The 20,448-nt window shown below is 40.2% G+C and overlaps 1 protein-coding gene across 5 annotated transcripts in view; it reads left to right on the top strand.

The window, feature by feature from the left end:
• The window catches only part of fam184ab (family with sequence similarity 184 member Ab), a 146,117-nt gene that overhangs the window by 91,010 nt on the left and 34,659 nt on the right, over positions 1-20,448 (top strand). For all 5 annotated transcript variants that reach the window (XM_072686274.1, XM_072686310.1, XM_072686293.1 and 2 more), the window contains exons 11-13: positions 2,301-2,513; positions 11,276-11,429; positions 12,977-13,104. In XM_072686274.1, the coding sequence (XP_072542375.1) occupies positions 2,301-2,513; positions 11,276-11,429; positions 12,977-13,104 (495 nt within the window). The remainder of the gene's footprint in view (positions 1-2,300; positions 2,514-11,275; positions 11,430-12,976; positions 13,105-20,448) is intronic.

Raw genomic sequence — 20,448 nt, 5'->3', positions numbered from 1 at the left:
GTGGAGCTTTGTTCTCTTGAATGATTAGAATGATTGTGCTCCATCCAGTACTTTTGGGATGGGTTGGAGATATGGTGGGGTGGTCATCCAACATCCTGACCTTACTCACACGCTTGTCACTAAATGCTAACCAATTCTAATAGCAATGCCCCAAAATCTAGTAGAAAGCCTTCCCTGGACAGTTGAAACAGTTACTCCAAGAAAAGCACTCTTATTTTTTTAATACAGGATTCATGGATTCTGTAGCTCTCTAGACCTCTTGGTGCACAATGCATGGTGTCATTGCATACTAGAGTGGAGTGTTTGGCTTTGTTGGATTCTCCTTGTTGAATGCACTGGATCTTGCTGCGTGAGTGTTGTTGTTTTAAGCACTTAGGGAACAATGTCTTGTTCTTTCACATGGAAAACACTCCTTCCAGTATCATTTGCCAGGACCTTCATGGCCGAATTGTGACAAGTATTTCGGAGTCTCTCCAGGCCTGTCAGGATGAAGGTGGAAATTGGCGAGCTTTTCTTGCTTTCATGCGTCTTTGTGTGTTGGTGGGTGTGTCAGCCATTTTGATGACACTCACACTCTCCGGCTCCTTCACGCCCTCCAGCAGTGTACGAGTGTGCTAATGAGGCTAGCAGGCTGGTCAGTGAGCTGCGCTTTTCACAGATTCACTGCCTTCTGCCCAGATCCTCCAGAGACGGCAGTATCGACGGGTGTAAAGTGAGAGTCTGCTGCCAATTCCTCACTCTTGCTTCATCTCTGAAGTCTAACTGGAGGCACCATCAGTTTGTAGACACACACACACCTTCAAACAAGCAGACCATATTTCGAGGAGTAGCATGTACAAGCATTCAGTGACCTTTTATTTTTCCCCCTTAGGACTTATTTTTTCTAAATGATCAAGCAAAGTTCATGTGTTCAGTGATAGATAAGCTAATATTCTGCCATTCAACAAATGCAGGGGGATATACTTCAGACTTTACCCTTTTGTTTTCAGTCCATTTGAACAGTTGTTTCAGCATCTAAAATAAACTGTAAGGGTCAGACATTATAGTCTAATTTGGTATTTGATTAGTGTACATTAACATTGTGTACATTAGCAAAAAATGTTAAACATACCACAAAATAAGTTCCACATAATTCTGCAGAACCACAGCACAAATATAGCTACTTCAGTTACTTTCCACAACCACCAGTAAATCGCCACACATTACACGTACTATTGGGAACATTGTTTCTGTTTCATAGTGTGGTAGCCTTTAGATAGCTGCAGTAGTCTATCTGTGCCTCCTTCTTTGGACAAAACATAAGAATTATTATACTCTTTATTATAAGAGGAGTGTGGAGTTCAGGTGTCTCATGTTATTTTTTTATGTAATCTTAGGAAGAATCTAAATAGCTTTAAAAAAAATGCATTATTGTAATTATTCAATGGTCAAGAAAATGTATAAACAATAAATTTCAGACTCATTTGTGATTCAGAAACTGCCACATTCAATAGCAGATTGCTCACCTACAGTTCTCTCAGTATTATCAGTCCACTCTTCTCACAAATTTGACACATTACCTAAACCAACATTACAGGCTTCGATTTCCTACCTCTGGTGCATAATTACATTAAAGTCTTTCTCCTTAAATCTTGTAGGCCTGCATGAAGTGGTTAATTGATCTCTATCTAGTTTCCTTTAAAAGAGTGAATAACATTAACATTAATGGAGGGTAAAGTGTTTACTAAAGGTTTTAAGGCTCTTCACGGGGCCACTGATTCTCTTAGCTCTGATGTGAGATGACTTATTCTTCTGGCTAAGCTTTGGCTTCCTCCTACACTCTGTGACAGCATAGCATTTTAATGGTGTATTATTTGTTATTTTAATGATACTTGTATTAGGCTTTAACTCCTCATATATTTATAATTAGTAATAATGTGGCTTGACTCGACCACACAGTTGATTACATATGTTGGAGTGTGTCTGTGCAAAGGTTTACAAAGCAGAAGTAACAAGCAGAGCGTTCCAGCAGCGAGAGAAGATTGTGGTGATGATTACGCCTAAAATGACAAAAAAGTAACATGTTCACACTTGCCGATTATATCTGGGGTGAGGCAAACAGATGATCCAGAGGAATAAAAAGACCTGTGTGTCTGCACGGTGCTTTATTTAGCATTCAGGTATTGTTATTTACTCCTAAAACTAAAACATTTATCTGAGACTGCTCTCAGACTGCAGGTTCCTGCCATGTAGGTGTGATGTAGTACTGCTGATGATAATGTAAGATTTCAGTTTGTGTGTGTGTATTTGTTTGTGTGCAGATCTCGTTGTTGAAGCAGAGTCTGGAGATGCAGCTGTCTCAGTCTCAGCACTCTCTGCAGCAGCTGCAGGCTCAGTTCAGTCAGGAGCGGGAACACCTGGGCCAGCAGCTGCAGGAGCTGGAGATGGAGCACCAGCGCAGAGAGGAGCGTCTGCGGGAGGCCCACTGCTGCGCCATCCAGGACATGCAGGAGGCCCGCCAGCATGACCTCAAGGTCTGCCCACCATGCCTTCACCTATTCCTCACCACCTCTAAGGCTACGTCCATGTCACTCTGTGGAAGTCTGGGCTTTTAACCTGATGTCTCACACTCTGTCTTACACATCTAAACGTACATTCCTCTTCTCTCACTGTTTTCTGCAGCCATCTGTATTATATAATTTTATAATATTTTATTAAGCATGACAACAAGAGAAGGAACAAGAGCAGTAGTGGGTGACAAAGAGAAGAAGTCCAATGTTAATGTACAGCCTGGGTTTCCGTGGGTTTTCCAGGTATGGCTGTACAAGTGTTTGTCTGCCAGTGTGTGTGTGTGTGTATATTTCACTTTTAGGACAAAAACGACCTGACTGACCAGCTGAGATGGTCTGTGGTTTTTTGATTTCAATTTCAAACTGAAAGATCCAGACCATTTCTTTTTGGTTCCTGAAATTAATTAATGTCAATGATCAGATTTACAGGCTTAGAAAATTCTTCTTACATAAAAGATGCTACATTTTATATATATTTATATGTAGTAATCACACACAACGTATACACACAGTGCAGAACATGCTAAATAGCCTGTTAAGCCAAATGCCTGAGAGAACTGAAAATACACTCCGAGTTAGTTTAACCAAATGTCTCTTAAGTACTGAACTCTAAGTTGTATGTCAGTCATTGGCTATTGAATGTAGCACTGCACCTTATCCGAACCTTAACCTTTAGGTTTAGAGTTAGATTAACAGTTTAGGTTAAGTTTAGGATTAGGGTTAAGATTCAGGGTTGATTCAAGTGTAACATTAAGGTTAGTGTTAGACAGTCATTTCCGTTTAACCTAAAGTTCAGTTGCATTTAACAGACATTCAGTTGAATAGCAGGTGAGCTTCTACGAGACAACTATAATGGATCATCTAGGTAATGTTACAAATTATGTTTATTAGTAAAATGTACAATCTTTCAGCTGTTTGCATTAAACCAATCAAACAAGAACAATTTAAATTGCTTAACTAATAAAAACAAGTGGTTTCTCCAAATTTTAACCCAAAATGACACATAGTATGTAGTAGAGCAGCTTTTTGCTGTTATGACCTGCTATAAATGTGATGCATAGCCAGACACCAGCTTCTGGCAGTGTTCTTGAGGAATCTTAGCCCATTCCTCAACAGCAGTGGCCTCCAGTGCATGCTGCAGTCACCTTGTTCAAATCCCACCAAAGATTTTCTATGGGGTTCAGGTCAGCAATTGTGATGACCACTCCAGACTATTCCAGGACCAGGCCCTGGTGGAGTTTGTGGCATGCTTGGGACCACTGTCCTGTTTGAAGTGTCAGTGATGCCCAAGCTTCAGCTTCCTCACAGAGCAGCCCCAGAGCATCAACAGTCACTTCCGTGCTTCTCTGTAGGCAGGGTGTTCTTTTTTAGCATATGCTTCATTCTTCCTCCTTCAGACATTCAGCTGATTCAAACATACCCAAAAAGTTCCAAAACTTTTCTTGGCCTATGGATCAGCTGTATTTTTTGTTATATCTTTCTATATCTATATATTTTTTGCCATACCTCCGACCACTATATGTAGCCATTGTTTGGACGTATCATTCTACTATATTATGTCAGCCATAAAAAAAAAAATACTGATGAAACTGACTGCCAATTCATTGCACACCCATAATACCATATTCTCCATCAATGAGGAGGGCAGATCTGCTGCAAATCTGGGCTGGTCCTATGCAGCCTCAGCTCTGTGAGCTCCGTGAGCTCCTCTTTCTCAGCAGCCTGGAGTAACACATTCACTCACACCTCTCCTCTCCTGCTTGTGGCTTAGAGATGGCTGAGTGCTTGCTGTCATTGGCCATGAAGTGCGCTTTACGCATTACCTGGTCTCTGATTTCTCAGGGCGAGAAGAGCTCTCAGTCAGGCAGGAAATGATTAGCCAGAGTCAGGCGGCCACCGCTTCTCTCTGCAGGCCAGTGGTTCAGAGCTATGAGGTGGGACAGTATCAGGGTATGCTGCTGAAATTGCTAGTGACAGAAAGACATGGGAATCAATGTTTGTGTGTACTGAGAGCTTTACATTGTACTGACCTGAACTGCTCTGTTGAAATCCTTCAGGCATCCGGGTGTCCCAAGATAGCAAACCAATGGCAACAACTTCTTAGCAACATACTTATTACCATTCCAGTTTAATAATTTTACGCATTCTGTCCCTCGTCACTTCTTTTTGCAAGTATGTGTAATGCTGGTGGAACACACTTCTGAATTATAAGGTAAGGTAAATCTCCCTCAGAGCCAGAGGAAGAAACCTTGAGAAAAATCAAGACTCGATAAGATAAAGGAACTCGGCCTCATCTGGACGACGCCAGATTACAAAACAAATATCACAACATACTCTCACACTCTCTTACAAACATGGTTCTTAATGGGACCCAAAGTGCTTCTTCTATGGCATCTAATTCTTAATCTATGACAACGAACCATTGGAAGCACCATTATTTTATATAGATATAAAAGTGTAGAAGTAAGTCTAATACTACACAGAAGTGCTCAGACTTAACCACTGAATATATGAATATATCACTGTACGATCAATAATGGCTGCATAACCGTTCCATTAATCAGTCTGGAAGCTGTTCTAACTGCTGATACTTTTTGGTCCAGGTATAAGCAGGTAAGAAACAGAGGTGTAAAGCCCTCCGTTTCAGTGCTGTTTTTACCATGACCTCACTGACTTCACCTCATGACTCAGAAGTGTATTGCACAGTGTTACGTATACGGCTGCTTCCAGAGTTTTCACTCCAATTTTATCACATCCCACCCTCTAGCTAGGACCCTCCATATCAGTAACCAACGCCGGGGTGGGGGGTGAAGGCTAGCACCTGCTTATACTGAAACACTAGAATCCATCCAGCAGAATCAGATATCAGATGCCTGTGTTAGGTGCTATGTTTGACCCGTGAGGTTTTAGGACAAAACTCTACCCATTAAAAAAAAAAAAGATGAAGAAGAAGAAGCAAGGATACTGGGGGTCAGGATTGACAGCAGCAGTAGACAATGTTTTTTTTTTTTTGGGAACCTGGTTACACTGATTAACTGGTACACTGGGCACTGACCTCTTGTTGTCCTCCAGTGACATTTTTTGCTATTATAAGCAGTACATATGAAATGTTTTTAGCTCTATCTTTGGGAGATCTCTATCTTTGCAAGTTCGTTATCCAGTGATGCCATAGCTATACATGGCAGAGAGTCTAGAAGAGTAATAATTGGCCTTACTTTCTATGGGTGGGTAGGATGACCCTCTCTCTTTGCCCCATCACTCAGCATCAGTGCTAGCCAACACAGGCCTTTGTTAGCTAAATTGATAAATACCGTTCCCCTCTTAATGCATTCAGCTGTCCAATGATATTGCATTAGTGGCAGTTTGAAATGATGCTGTGATGCTTCACATGTCTTAGAGGAAGTATGCACCATCATTAAGCCTCACAGTGCTGGTAGGTAGGAATTGGCCACAACTAAATTGGAAAGAAAACTGGAAAGAATACCCAGAAGACACATGTATGTAGGTTTACCAGTGCTTTTGGATAGTAAATAAAATGTCAATATTTGATATTAAAGATAATCCGTAATTTTTCACATTGTCAAAGACAATGGCAACTGTGTTCTTTCATAAGCTCTGTGTATTTGGTTTTACAACACATCTGAAGTTATTTGCTCTTTATAGGATTGTGCAGATCCACAACACAGTGACCTTAGCTTTTATATAAACCATAACCACAGGTTAAACACCTGCTTATTATCCCACCAGCACCTTAAACTCTGCTATAAAATCTTAATAGGCCTGTAGGTGGAATATCACTGGGGCTGCTCGGTTTTAAATAAAATCACTGCAGCCTTGCACATGCACGTGCCAAGCACAACACAATAATATAGACTACAAGCTATGGAAGGAAGAAGTTGTGTAGTTAGCGTAGTGTCATAGTGTTTGCCAGGGCTTCAAATGAACCGAGTTGACCCCAGTGCAGACTTTTGGAATAGCCCTGCCCATCAACAGGGATGTTAAAATAATCTGCTGCTTCATTATTCAGTATCAGTATCACTCCTTGTATTGAGGAGAGATCCATCAGCAAGGTTCATAAAAGGCCTTTTTACAGCGTACCGCTGCTCCAAAAGCCCTGCGACCGCACAAGCGAACGGGCAGCCTTGTTAGGGAAGACAAGGGTGCTAATTTATTCACTGCTGTTTAATAAGTAAGAGGGGCTTTACTGTAGAAGAAAAGCTACAGCGGTGGGTGGTAGTCTCCCTCTCACTCTGCGACGGTGGTGGAGTAATTGAAAAGCAGTGCTTGCTATTTTCTCCCTGGTGATGCCAAGATGGCTGCCATCTTTGGCAATCTCTTTGCTCCGCCGACAGCTCGACATGTGGCGTGCTCTTTGAAGCCAGTGCTGAGACACACTTCAGCTGCTGCTAGTGGGTTTTGTGGTGGAGAACGAGGTTCTCCTTTCTGCTTTAAATGGACCTGTGTCCCATGTCTTTCTGTTCAAAACCGACCCGCTTTAGCCCATCATCACTCAAAGTGCCCACTGAAATCTGATAATGCTAGTGCCAGTAAATTACAGGGTAGTGACAGTAAAATAATGGGAATCAGATGCATATATCAAATGAATAAATAACAAAATATTTTCTATAATAAAATAATCACCTGTCTAAAAAGAAGTCTAAAAATAAGCAAATGTTTAATGGATAAATAATGTGTTATACCTCATCAACAATTTCATTTGTAAACTCTTTGTATCAGTCAGTTTACATATAACATATTGAATGTTGGGTGACTCCAGTATGCCTAACTTTTTTTTTAAGTAATGAAATTAGGGAGGGAGAATCCAAACAAGAAAGCTGAATCCAGCTTAAGCCCTGACTGCTCATGCCAGGTTCCATTGGTCAGGTTCAGTAGAATCAATACTCCAGCTTTTTTTAATTGATTTTGAAAAGCAGCCGATTGAGTAATTAATTGGAATTAGCACATTGTTTTTTTGTGTGTCCAGAAGAGTCTTATTTACACATTTTATTAGATTCAGTACTACTTTATTTGAATGACCCCCTGTAAATGTTTTGTATCTAATCATAAACCTAAACCCAATCTTAACCTTCACCCTATAACCTAAACTTAACCCCAACCTTAGGATTTCAATAGGTAGCTTGTAAACAATTTTAGTGAGGGGCGTCAAGCTCCTCAACGTCAAGTGTTGTCAGTATGGACAGTAATCAGTTCTGCCTTTCCACAATGTATGCAGTTGAATCCCTGCTTTGAGATTGATGCATCATGTTGCGTCATTCTCTTTCTGACACCCCAGTGCTCCACCTTCCTTAGCAAAACAAGCACTGCGGATTTTCACTACAACAGCCAAAGGAGGTAAAAAAAGCTCACTGAATCCCCTGTGGCTTTTTTTTTCTTGTTGTTTTTGCTGACGTTTGAAAACTACTTTCAGCGGCTTTGATTTATCCGGAAAGGCCGTGCGGGCCTCCCACCGGCCGCCGTGGTGCACTGGCTTATTTTCTCTGACCACCTTGGCCAGAGAGCCAGCTGAAAGCATATGGCCCCAGTGGGTCTGCTCGGACGGAAGAGAGAGGGATAGGGGAGAGAGTTGCTGGCTGATATGGACACAAACTGAGAAGCTGCTCAGCCTGTCCTCTCACTGCAGGTCCTTGCCTTCCGGTCGCAGTTTGCTGTGGCAGAGAGAGAGGCAGAGGGAGGTCATAAAAAATGCATCAAGGCTTTCCACGTGCCTGGGAAGAAAACAGATTCATTTTGCACGTTTTTTATGAGTGAACAAGCCACACGTAGAAGTGTGCCCCTGAGCCCACCAAATCGAGCTTTTATGACACTCAGGGGACAAATCTGTCTCACCTTGCCATGGGCCAACCCGGCGTGTGATTTAATAGCACTCAGTTTGCATTCTGTGCACAGTGGAGCAGTTTGTTGTCTCCTGTGTCATTTGCAACCCTTATATTGGAGGTAATCAATGCTGCTTTAGGGATTCTTGCATATCGACTCATCCTCTTCTGCATTCAAGAAACAAATCCTGCAAAGCATCATGTTAGCAGTATTCAGGAGTGCGTATTGATTTGTCTCTGGTTGTGCTTGCTGTGTGAGTATAAGTAGACTGTGATTCGCTCAGTGCTGCATGTGAGCAGCACACTAATGAATGAGGATATATAGAACAGCTCTAGAGCAGAGGTGGTCAGACCACAGGGACTGTGGTAATGTTCTTCGTTCTCCTCATATTCACACAGCCTTGTAGAGATGCGCTAACACTCTAGTAGCACTTACGGAGGTGCTAATGGCTTCGTGTCTTATGGGATAGTCGCTTTTGTGTTTACACTGAATGTGGTAGGAAAGTGAGGGTGTTTTGGATATGTGTATATGTGCAGGAGAGGTGCTCTGGAGACCTTGTGAGTCAGTCTTTAAGCAACCCTCATGGGTGTTTTCTAATGCTGAGATGAGGCCATTGCTGTTTTTGTGTATGTGTGTGTGTCTAGAAGAGCGAGAGAAGGTAAATGTGTGTGTATTTTGTAGGTATGTGTACTTGTCCATTCGAAAGGCAAGTGAGTCTCCTGGTAGTTGTTCGAAGGACTGACATGGCCTGACCTTTTCAGTTCTACATGAGCTTCTGCAGAGTAGAGGACATTCATTTTCCCCTGCAGCATCTTTTAACAAACACATGCACCAACCTAAACTCATACACAGCTGTATAACTGACTGAGTGATCAGTAAGGTTGGGTCTTAAAAGAAATGGTCATTTTTGAAGCTTACTCTACACTGAAGTGTCATTTTATTTGGAACTACTACCATATTGGCGAGGTTTGTAGGTTTACACTTACTGAGTGTAGCCCATCTGTTGTTGTACCATTTACCCACACCCCTTTACCCACTGAAAAGAGATCACCATAGGTCCTCCACTGACCAGGTTTTATTTGGATGGTGGCCCATTCTCAGCACAACATTGTTTGCTAGAATGTTTAAACAACTTAGTGTCACTGCTGGGTCTGGAATAGACTGCCAATCACAAATACACAGTCAACAGTGGTCCTGTGGTCAGAACTTTACATGCAAGGCGTAAAAATGCTCTTTGTTCTGTGTCTGGATCATTTCTGAATATACAGTGCCATGGTAAAATTTGATAATATTACTGTGAACAGCCAAGTAAGTAGAATCTCCAAAAACCACAAAGTTAAAGATAAAACATCCTTTTCAATATTATTGTACATTTAGTAAGTTGTTTTATTATTATTATTATTTTTATTTATTTTTTTATTTTTTTATTTAAAGTGAAAAAAGGAAAGGAGCATGCATTTTGGACAAGTCTTCAAACTCACCTCAGAATCCACAGTGCACTACAAGAGGTGCAAGCAAAGGGTTTTGCAATGGTTTTTAAAGTCCCCAACCTAAATAGAATCAAAAATCAATAGAAAGAAAGATGGAAATAAATAAGTAATCTTGCTTATAATATTTAATTTTTCTGTTGGAAATCAGGTCATCTTTTACTCGCTTAGCTATTCAGCTTATTAGTAATTGTGACCGAGGTGCCCGAGCTTTTGCATGCCAGTGTACTGCAGATTCACATTTTTAACTATAAGTCATCGATACATTGACCAGATGAGATTTTCCAGCAATTACATCACTGATGATGTGTCCTAGTGCATCCTACAATTTATTACAAAACACGCGTTATTTATAATTATACATTGTCAAATAGCAGTGATGGAAGAAATTTCTGCTGTCCTCAGCACCACTACTGTCTCAAGGAGAGGGTTATCACAAAATGACATTAATTGACTCAGCTGCCAAGAAATGCAGCCTTCCTTGACTATATGACATGTCTATGTCATCTGATCAGCAGTGATCATATGGTGGTATCTTTTCATATATGGAGGAGATAAATGGGATTGATAAACGAAGCACATTACAGAATGCAGCTGTGTGGTGGGTGTAATAAATGTTGGTACAAGGATAGATGTACCTAAAAAACGGGCAACTCAGTGTACATTGTCTAAGTATAGGACAAATAAATAAGCGTACCACTTTTAGGTACACACTGTGTCAGTCTCATTTAATAAACCTGTCAGTGGTTTTAACATGAAGCGCTCTCTTAAAAACCTCTTAAGAAGAAGCAAGCTCTGTTCATCTCTCTATCTGCTAATCAGTCTGTTTGTATTTTGTTTTGCATGGCTTTCTTTGTATTACGACAGCTGGATTTGCCCACTTTCCATTTCCAGCAGTGTCTGGCCAATTGGCTGATGCTTCGATGTTTACCGAAGCATTCAGAGGTCTAATTTGCTCCCTCTCTTATCCCCCTTCCTGTTAACCACATTAGGGATTACTGCTTTCAAAGACTTGTTTGGGGGCTGGTAGCAGGTGCCCCATGTCCAAGTATTCTAACCAGTCCAGTCAGCTCCAGCCACTCTGTCTAATGCCGAGTGCCATAATGCATACTTTGCTCACTTTTGCTGGCGGTAAATGGCAACCATCCAAGACCCTCAACAAGCTGCTGATATGCCTAAGTGCTCATTGACCATACTATAATTCCTCTGATCAGCTACATCTTGCTAATACGTCCCAGTATGTGAGCTTACGTGCATACTCCCTTTTAATGCTGCTGGAGGATCACTGTCCATTAGTGCCCAACTGTAAATGTTGTTATTTTGAATAATGATTTAAAGAAGGTTTTAGGTGGTTCACAATTGCTTCCCATGTGTGTGTGTGTGTGTGTGTGTGTGTGTGTGTAGGAGTTGGAGGAGCGTTTGCGGCAGCAGCATCATATGGAGCTGCAGTCTCTGAGGGAAGCACATAGGCAGAACATTGAGACACTGAAGCAGCAGTCAGAACAGGAGCTGCAGACCTTGCGCTTCGAGCTGGAGGATGAAGGAAAAGCCATGCTGGGTAAGATCCTTGCAGTGACCTGATGATCTCAGTCAACCTTTACCAATTGGGCCTTTAGGTTAACTGTCTGGGTAAAAACAGGACTAACCAAGTACATATTACATACCCACCTGTTCGACTGGTAAAATACTACTCACAATTTACAAATAGATTTTAGATCACAGGTTTGGTCAACAGCTTCATGGGAATGTAATAATTTGCTGGCTATGCTAAACTTTCTGGTATAAAATAAGCCTCAAATTGATAAAAAAAAAAAAATTATTGTGTGAGTAATGTATGTACTGTTTGGGGTGTATAGCATTTAGTGGTGTCCAAAACCTCTGTGAACATACAATTCCCTCTTATAATCAGGGCTCAAGTTGATTAGGGTGGGGTGCAATCAGATGTTATCACGCAAGTCAAATAACACCTACAACATATCTCTACGTACTGTAATAATGCCCCCTTTGCAGTCCCTTAGATTAGTGTGATTAGATGTCACCTAAATGTTTATTATTTCTATTTTAATTCCATACATATTTGAAAGTTACCAAGATGCTGTGGTATTATAACATTTTAAAAAGTCTGATTATTGGTTCTCAGGCAATCTAATTACAGTATAAGACAAATATCAATGAAGACATTTTCCTGTGCTAAAAGCAGAACATCTGCAAACTCTGCCAGTTCCACTTGTTTAACCTACCATCCCACTTGACATTTGTACAATTTAGCCATTGCTTATAATCCCACAGTCTACTGCAATAAGTAGTATGCAGACATTGCTGTGTGCAAAAGAAGTATTATCGTCATTTTCTATTTTAACCTATTATTGCTCATATTGAAACAATTTATATTTAACAACAAACCAAGCATTTTCTATGTGATTACATTCATACACGCTAATTTACACACATTCCATTTTGATAAAGGGCCATTGTGCCCTAACAGCAACAGAATATCCATAACGCGCTTTCCCAAACTTCTACAAGGAGCACAGCCAGAACACTCACATAATGCTATGCATCAGGAGCAAAACCCATATGACATTAGTGTCTGGTCAGTTTATGCATGGACAGAAAGGAGAGGCCGATGAACTGTGCAGCAACAGACCTACACAGTGCATATTTGTCTCTCTGATATTAAACCAACATGATGAGAATGAGATGAAGATGTATTGGCTAAAAATAAAGCAAGAGAGTAAGAACTGTAACTGTTAAAGAATATGCAGGCTGAAAGTGTAGTCTTGTGTATCACTGTATTCATGGCACCATGTTCTGAAACTGATTAGATTAGCATGCACCCTGCACACCAGAATGAGATTATAGCTCGCATTTTCTTGGAAATACAACTTCTAAGTATGAGGAACTGTATAGTGTAGGGATAATGGGACTGAGGTAGGAAATTGCTAATGTTGGTAGGAAAGCAATTACTTCCTTTGCCTGATTTTCTACACTTAGAAGAAGTCTATGATTGATGATTTTTAATACAACATAGAGATCCATGTTCCAAAATATCTCTCTCTCTCTCTCTCTCACTCTCTCTCCCTCCCTCCTTTTCTCTGTCTCCAGCCTCTTTGCGTTCAGAGCTGAACCATCTCCATGCCTCAGCTATAGAGCACCTGCGGCAGAACCATCAGCAGGAAACTGCAGCTGCCAAGCAGGAGCTGGAGAATGCGCTGGAGCAGAGCAGGTTACAGGTAAACAAAGTTATACCTTCACTTGCTTCCGTTCTGTGTACCACACTGTTGACTAGTCTTGCTTAACTACGAATTAACTACAATTTTTTTCCATATTGTGCAGCTTCCATAAGTGTCTAAACAGTCAGTCTAAACAAATCAAACTACACATGCAAGAAACTGGCCATATAAACACAATTTAGAAAAGCTGTAAATTCAAGAATGAAAGTAAGATAAGATTAATAACATGAAAAAAGTAACCTGAAAAATAATAATTAGTAATATTAGCAATAAAAGTATCAAAACCTGTGTGATGTTGATCGGCAGAGTCCTCAGAGTGCCCTGGCTACGATGCAGCATCAGAAAATGAGATAAAATTGGAAATAAATTATTTTAAATAAATAAATAATAAATATGTTTACAGTAATGTAGAACTGTACAATTAAGAGAACATAAGATAAAATAAAAATATTAATTAGTTTATTGCTATAAATAATTTAATTTATTAATTTTATATATTTTATAAAAGTAACATTAAAGGTGATGATGGTTTAGTAATATATATAAGTATAATCAGAGAATTTTATAAATATGTGTCTTTGGCTGCCTTTTAATCTGATGTACTGATTGCTTGTCTCAGTTGGTAAGTTGATCTATTTTTATGGTGCGTATAAACAAAACACTGCTTCCCCTATTCTGCTCTTATACACTTTTGTTATTTTGGTACTGTTGGCAAACTTGCAGCACTGAACAATCTTTATACTGGTAAAAAAAAAAATTACATCCACTTGTCTAAACATAAAAAGTTCACACACTCATCTCTTATGCAAAAATGATTCTCTAATGTGATCAAACAAATTTTTTTTCGCTTAAATAACCCATGGTAGCTCCTTTGTAGCACGTTTTATTATTTTTTAAAAAAGTAGCGGATGGAAAGTAGCAAGTCTTTTTCTGTAGAAGAGATAATGAAATTATGCTGCTAACAAGTACTGATTTGCCATTAGTTTGTTTCTGAACCCATTTAACATCAGCTAGAGTAGTTACAGCTGCAGCAGCTCTGCCTTCTCCGTCACATTATTTATGCACTTGTGTTTCACAGTTGTAGTATAGCCAAATATCAAAACTTACTATTATTTCAATAAAAAATGTCACAATTTATAGTCCTGTTAAAACATAACATTGCCATTTGACCTGTTTTCTCCATCTCCTTGTGATGAAATATGGTGAATGCTCATAAATAGTGATTACATAGATAAGTAGACAGACAACTAGATCAACCCCTTTTTAAACCCAGAGGAGATTGAGATGACTTTATTTACCGTGCAGCTAAGCATTATAACATTGAAAGTAAGAACCATGTAACAAAAATGAACAACATAAAAGCACATGGAGCACACTAGAACCACAGGTGAGCTAAGGGCTCATGTCTCTCCAAGCAGTCCTATCTTCTTCCCCTAAAAAGGTCTTCCCTGAAAGGAGGGTCTTCTTTCTCTCATCCTCCAGCCTGAAACAATGCCATCAGAAGGTAGTCTCTTGATCTTTGGAATGCAGATGCTGTAAAACAAATGCTTTCCCCCAAGCGTGGCAGGAGCTGGAGCTAGAATTCAGCATTAATTGGTCTCTGATCATGCAATTGGCCTCTAGTTGTTGTTGTTTCCTTAGTTTGGTGACTGTCTTAGATGTCTGCCACCATCTGGACCTGGAACCTGGGACTTTGCATCAATGACATGCTTTTTTAAGAAGCTTCCCCTTTCTGTTGTTGTATATGTTAGAAATAACTCAATGCAAATGAAGCATCTACTTTTTACTGCTATGTGTGCCAGTGCTTTTACCAGTCCACTAATCACCAACCACTTTGTATTGCTTAAAACAGCTGCTAGAAAAGCAGCTTTTTGCACGTTCACAGCATACACATTTAGCCAAAACCAACATGTACATATCTATGCTGTTACTTTATGCTTGCTTATCTTTTATTTATTTTTCTGCTCATTAAATAACACACCAGCTTGGGGCTGAATATTTTGGATGGTAACTTAGGAAAGCTCAGAATGTTTAGCCAGTGGATAAGCTGCTTTTTATGAGAAGAGAAGCCCAGTAATCATGGTCTGCTGTCAGTTGGTGGCAGAAGAAGAGCAAACTTCCTCTGTTCCTCATCCAACCCCTCAGCTAGACTGCTGCTATAAAACATTAGAACTATTTATCAGAATTGTTGGCTAGACAATCGAAGCATGAGTGCAGCTGGGACCTTAGGAGGCAGTGAGAACACACACATGCACGCACACACGACCAGAAAAACTCTGAGCTGAGCTATAAAAGCACACCCATTTGTCTGAATTATTCTGAAGCCCATAACAGCCCATTATCAGAGCCAGAGCCCACTGAAACAATGGATGTTGCTTCATCTTGTGGGAGTGCATATACATCATACTGCCCTTCTTCACATTTCTGCACTTTTAGACTAGTACATGGCAGCGCTGCACATCCTAGTGTGTGTTAATTGATCATCACATTGTTGGCTCTTGCAGTGCTGCTATTGCGCACTGTATATGCAGATGAGCCTCATAACCACTCACTGAAGGTTTTAATATGTGCCGTGACAAACTTCAGATGCACTGTGGATGTTTGAATGAATTAAGGCATCACCTTAATTAAAATTGTGAGTGAAGGATTAAGCACTTTTGTAAGTCGCTCTGGATAAGAGTGTCTGCTAAATGCCATAAATATAAATGTAAGCTATTTGTGACTGTGAGTTCAAGAGAGCATAGTTGGCCTCACTCTCACTGGGTGGGTAGGGGGACCTTTCCTCTCCCCTTCATCACTCAGTGGCAATTAACCTTAATTAATCTCCTTTCAACACATCGTAGCTGTTCAATGACATTGTTTTAGCACCAGGTTAAAAACATTCAGTTGTATGAGATGTCTGTCAGAAAAAGCATGTGCTAGCATGTGATATATGAAAAGATTTGGAATCTAATTGAATCTTGAGGCCAGACATTTACAGTCTAGTGGACTTACACATTGGTTAAATAGTATTGAATGGGGATGAATTCTTCTTAGATGGAAGTGTTTAAACAATTAGCTTCATGCTGTTTTCCTCTAGTTTTCTCTGAACTGCACTGATTTAACTCAATATTGGAAAATGTTATTAATGTTGTAAATGGTTTATGATAAGAAACAGCATAAAATACTGTGTTACAGAAACCAACAACAAGGGTCTCAAAAAAATCTTGAGAGATCTTGAGAGAATTGCATTTAAGAACATTCTTATGAACTTGCTTAATTCAAGTTGCATCAAACGTCTTTTCTTAGGAAAGCTTTTGTGAATCTGGCTCCAGTAACTGAATATTAAGAACATTAAGGGTGCCTGACTCTTTTCTCCCTTAATTATTCTCATGCTCCTGGGGCCACGCTCTACAGTGACCACATCCAGATGTTCTCTCACTGACACACATCCTTCACTACAGGAAGGCAGCACGTTCAGTGTGTTTAACATGAGTTTTATCCTAGACGGGTTAAGCAGTCAGATCAACAGTAGAGTATTTTTGGGTGGGTCTTAGCAATAGTGAGTGACCATGGTTTTAAAATATGTTCAAAAGCCTCACAAGCTTGTTATTATTTGTTTTCATATTTATTTAGCCAATACTGTTTACTGCTATAAGATAGCTCCCTAGAAAAATAAATAGTCAACTTGTGTGTTTAAGGTAGTAGTACCTTCAGGCTCATATAATCTATATAAGTCGCTGAATCTGCAGGTGTATCAGAGCATACGGTCATACGGGTCTACCAGCAGTGGCAGAAATCCCAGTCTACAGTAAATTCTTGTCATTCTTGAGCAGAATTAGCATTCTGCCCCATATGAGCATGGTATACAGTTCCCTGCAGAATGTTTTTTTCAGAAATTGGAAGTGAAGTACCTGTATTGACTTCTGGAAGTGAAGCAATTTTCATTCACTGGCGGTCCCTGTCTCTCCGTTTCATCTTTCACACACAATTCTGACAAGAATTTCTTGTAGACTGGGATTTTTTATTTTCTAAGGAGCTTGTTATCCCTGTAAACAAGCCAACTCCTCTAGCCAACTCAAAGTCAGTGCCTACAGAAAGTCAAATTTTACCTTTAATATTTTCATCTCACAGTTTTATAATCAGAGAATTTAGGACTTTCAGTAAAACTTTACTCACAATTAAAATGATTAGTATAGAGCTAAAAAAGAAACAAGCTGGTTATTAGTCTACCCTGTTCCAGCAAAAGTTGCACTCTCACTCACACATCATTATGTCCAGCAACACTTTAATGTGTTACTGGTCTCTCTCTCATTAAAAGAGCCATTTGAAGCAGTTGATTTAGCCTCCCCCCCCTGCGAGGCCCGTGTTTATCACAGAAACTTGGTAAGCATTAAATGGTGCTATTTGATCTTATCACCTTTTGAACAAGCCTGCCTAAAATGCTTGCAGTTCCTGAGTCCTTCTTTAATGTATCTCCAACCTCCAGGGTGTGTCTGCAAGCTTTGCAGGAACACAGATTTGCTGTTCTCTATCTGCAGTTATTCATCCTGTTTCACTGTAAACCAGCACAGCTTTTCCAGCGTTATCATTGGAACGATTGCAGCTTAGATAGAGTTGGTGGCAGATCTATAGATCTATTGTTGACACTGACGCAGCAGTTTACTGTAAACAACATTAACATTAATGTAGTGTTGGGGTGGTTACTGAAATCAAGCAATCCATTACACATGACTAATTACATCAACTTTAATGGGGACTGCTTTATGTCTTTGCTTAGTGTGGAAATCGCACAACCGGAAAATACAGTAGCAACTCTCATGTTTCATTCAGTGCTTATAAATAATTAAGCATTTGAGTATTTAGAAAAACAAATAAACAGTAAACATAAGTTAAAAGGCATGCCACTCTCTCACTTTTGGCCTGTTAAGGTGAAGTTGTGGCTCACTGTTTGTCAGCATCATGTTCTTTATCTGGTTCTTTATTCATAGTATCATGACTTGATGCCTTAACTGATCCTTCACTGAGTCTGATACCTGGACTTCACAGGCAAGTCTGCACCACTTATACTTCCGCCATTATTCAGAACTTTTCACCATTCCCAGGTAGTCCATGTAGCTGCTGTGATGACACATGTCTTTTTCCATGGGTCTTTTTTCTTGTTTTATTTGCCCAAATGGGACTTTGGTCTTTAAGAAGGAGAGAAAGAAAGGCATGAATAGGCGTTCTCAATTCCATTCACCTTCTTTTTCAAGGTGCTGGGCTTTTGTTAGCTTTGAGCAGGGGAAATGAGTGACTGCAGCTGTTTCTGCTGACAAAGAACCAGATGGAACTGATTTCTTGGCTACGCCTTCTAGGCACATTAATAGGCTGGCTGTTCAAAACGCTGGTGCTGAATTTGGAGTTTCAGCACCTGGGACAGCGCCCATCCACCCTGAAGTGACACGTTTTTTTTTTCTTTTTCATGGAGTGCACAGCAAAATGCGTGCAAATCCCATCTACTGGGGACTCGCGGAACCGTACAGTGGACTTGTGCGCTGTTTTGCTGAAAATGCTTACAAAGAGAGGGTTCTATGCAAGTAATAGGACATTTTCTCAAGGCTGTGTAGTGCTGGAGTCACTTTGTAGTGCTTTGGAGTACACCCCATCCACACCAACACCCTCCACGCGGTGTTAAAGTAAGGTTAAAAAGGCTTAAAGTATTTTAGCAGTCTTGATTAACTTGCTGTGTAATCTAAGGCTATGTTTAATTTGGGCATGTGACTGGATTTAGTTGCTCTAATTCCGAGTCTAGCATGCATTGTAAGCATAAGAAACAGTTTAAATGAAATGATGTGTCTCTTTTAAAATGAATTCACAAGAAGATCTAAAAAGGTGGACATTGTTACCCCAAACACTAACAGGTCAGTTTGTGTCAATTCCTTTTTGTTTTTTTTTGTAGTTTTTTTGTAACTTAATTACAGTGTATATATAACTAAATGACTTTCTCTAGGCGTGGACTTTAAACTGCTATTAATGCAGAACATTCACATTATTTTCCGCCGGAAATTTCTCATCTTCCATCTCTGAGATACATGTGTAGCTTTTGAAGCTTAATCAAAGACAGCCTGTGTTGTCAAACAAGCTATTTGTCTTTTTAACTCACTGCTGTTCAGGCAGCCGTTAAAGGACTGCTGTCTCTGTGAGCAGAACAAAAGCCTTGTTGGTCCTTTAACTGAACCACTGGGGAGTTAAAAGAATCATTCCACTCAACATGGCAGAATACCTCTCCATCTCTCTCTATCTCTCCTTTTCTCTCTATCTTTCTCTCTGCTTATCTTCTCTTCTATCTATCTTTCTCTCTTACTATAAATCTCCCTCTCTCTCCTCTAGTCTTCCTTCTATCTCTCTCTACTTCTATCTTCTCTCTATATATATCTCTCTCTCTTCATTTCTTCCATCTTTCTCTCTCATTATAAATCTCCCTCCCCCCTCTAGTCTTCCTTCTGTCTTCCTCTTAATATCTCTCTCTCTCTCTCTCTCTCTCTCTCTCTCAATAAGTACAATATTGCCAAATCATAACAACGGAAGCAAAAACAATAAACACATTGTTTGTTGACACCCTTCTAATGAATGCACACACACAGAGCTTGTCTAGTCTGTAGAGAAGTATTGCCAATAGAATAGGACTCTGGAGCAGATAAACATGAACCTATCGGCATCATGCTTAATGCCAGGTGTGGCCTAGAGGGGTATAAGGCCCCCTAGCATTGAGCTGTGAAACAGTGAAACTGAGATCTCTGGAATGATGGTGGTGCTCCATCTAATTCTTTTGGGATAAGTTAGGGATGAGGTAAGGTGGTGATCATCCAACATCCTGACCTCACTAACAGTCTCTACAGTAGAGACAGTTACTCCAACAAAACCCTATATTTAGAAATATAGAGATCTTTTTTATATGTTTATTATCAGAGGGAATTGGCCTAATGCTGCCCTGGTGGATGTTGTTATTTGGGTTTTAAGAATCATTCTGCAGAATCCAGCATTCAGGACTTCTGCTGGATGCTTCTCCCATCTACTGTAGATGTAGCTCACTGATTGGACCCCATACCTCACTGCCGTACAACGCAATGGGCTGGATCGCACTATTAAATCATTTACACCAGACTGAGCTGGGAATAACGGTATTGTGAAAATTTCTCCTGATTGCGTACAGAGCTCTGCTGGCTTTTTCCTTTAGTGCGTGTTGGGCTGAAACTGCAGTGAGGGGGAGGCTGAGGTTAGTATACTGCAGCATGTGCTCCAGGGCGGTGCTGCTCGGGGTAAACTGGTACCTGTGTTTCTGACTTCTGGGCCTTTTCTTGCTTCACTGTTTGTCTTCTTTAA

This window comes from Salminus brasiliensis, chromosome 1 (genome assembly GCF_030463535.1).
Source record: "Salminus brasiliensis chromosome 1, fSalBra1.hap2, whole genome shotgun sequence".
NCBI classification, from domain to species: Eukaryota; Metazoa; Chordata; class Actinopteri; order Characiformes; family Bryconidae; genus Salminus; species Salminus brasiliensis.
Note: the sequence above shows the minus strand (reverse complement) of the source record. Positions and strands in the feature narration are given on the sequence as shown.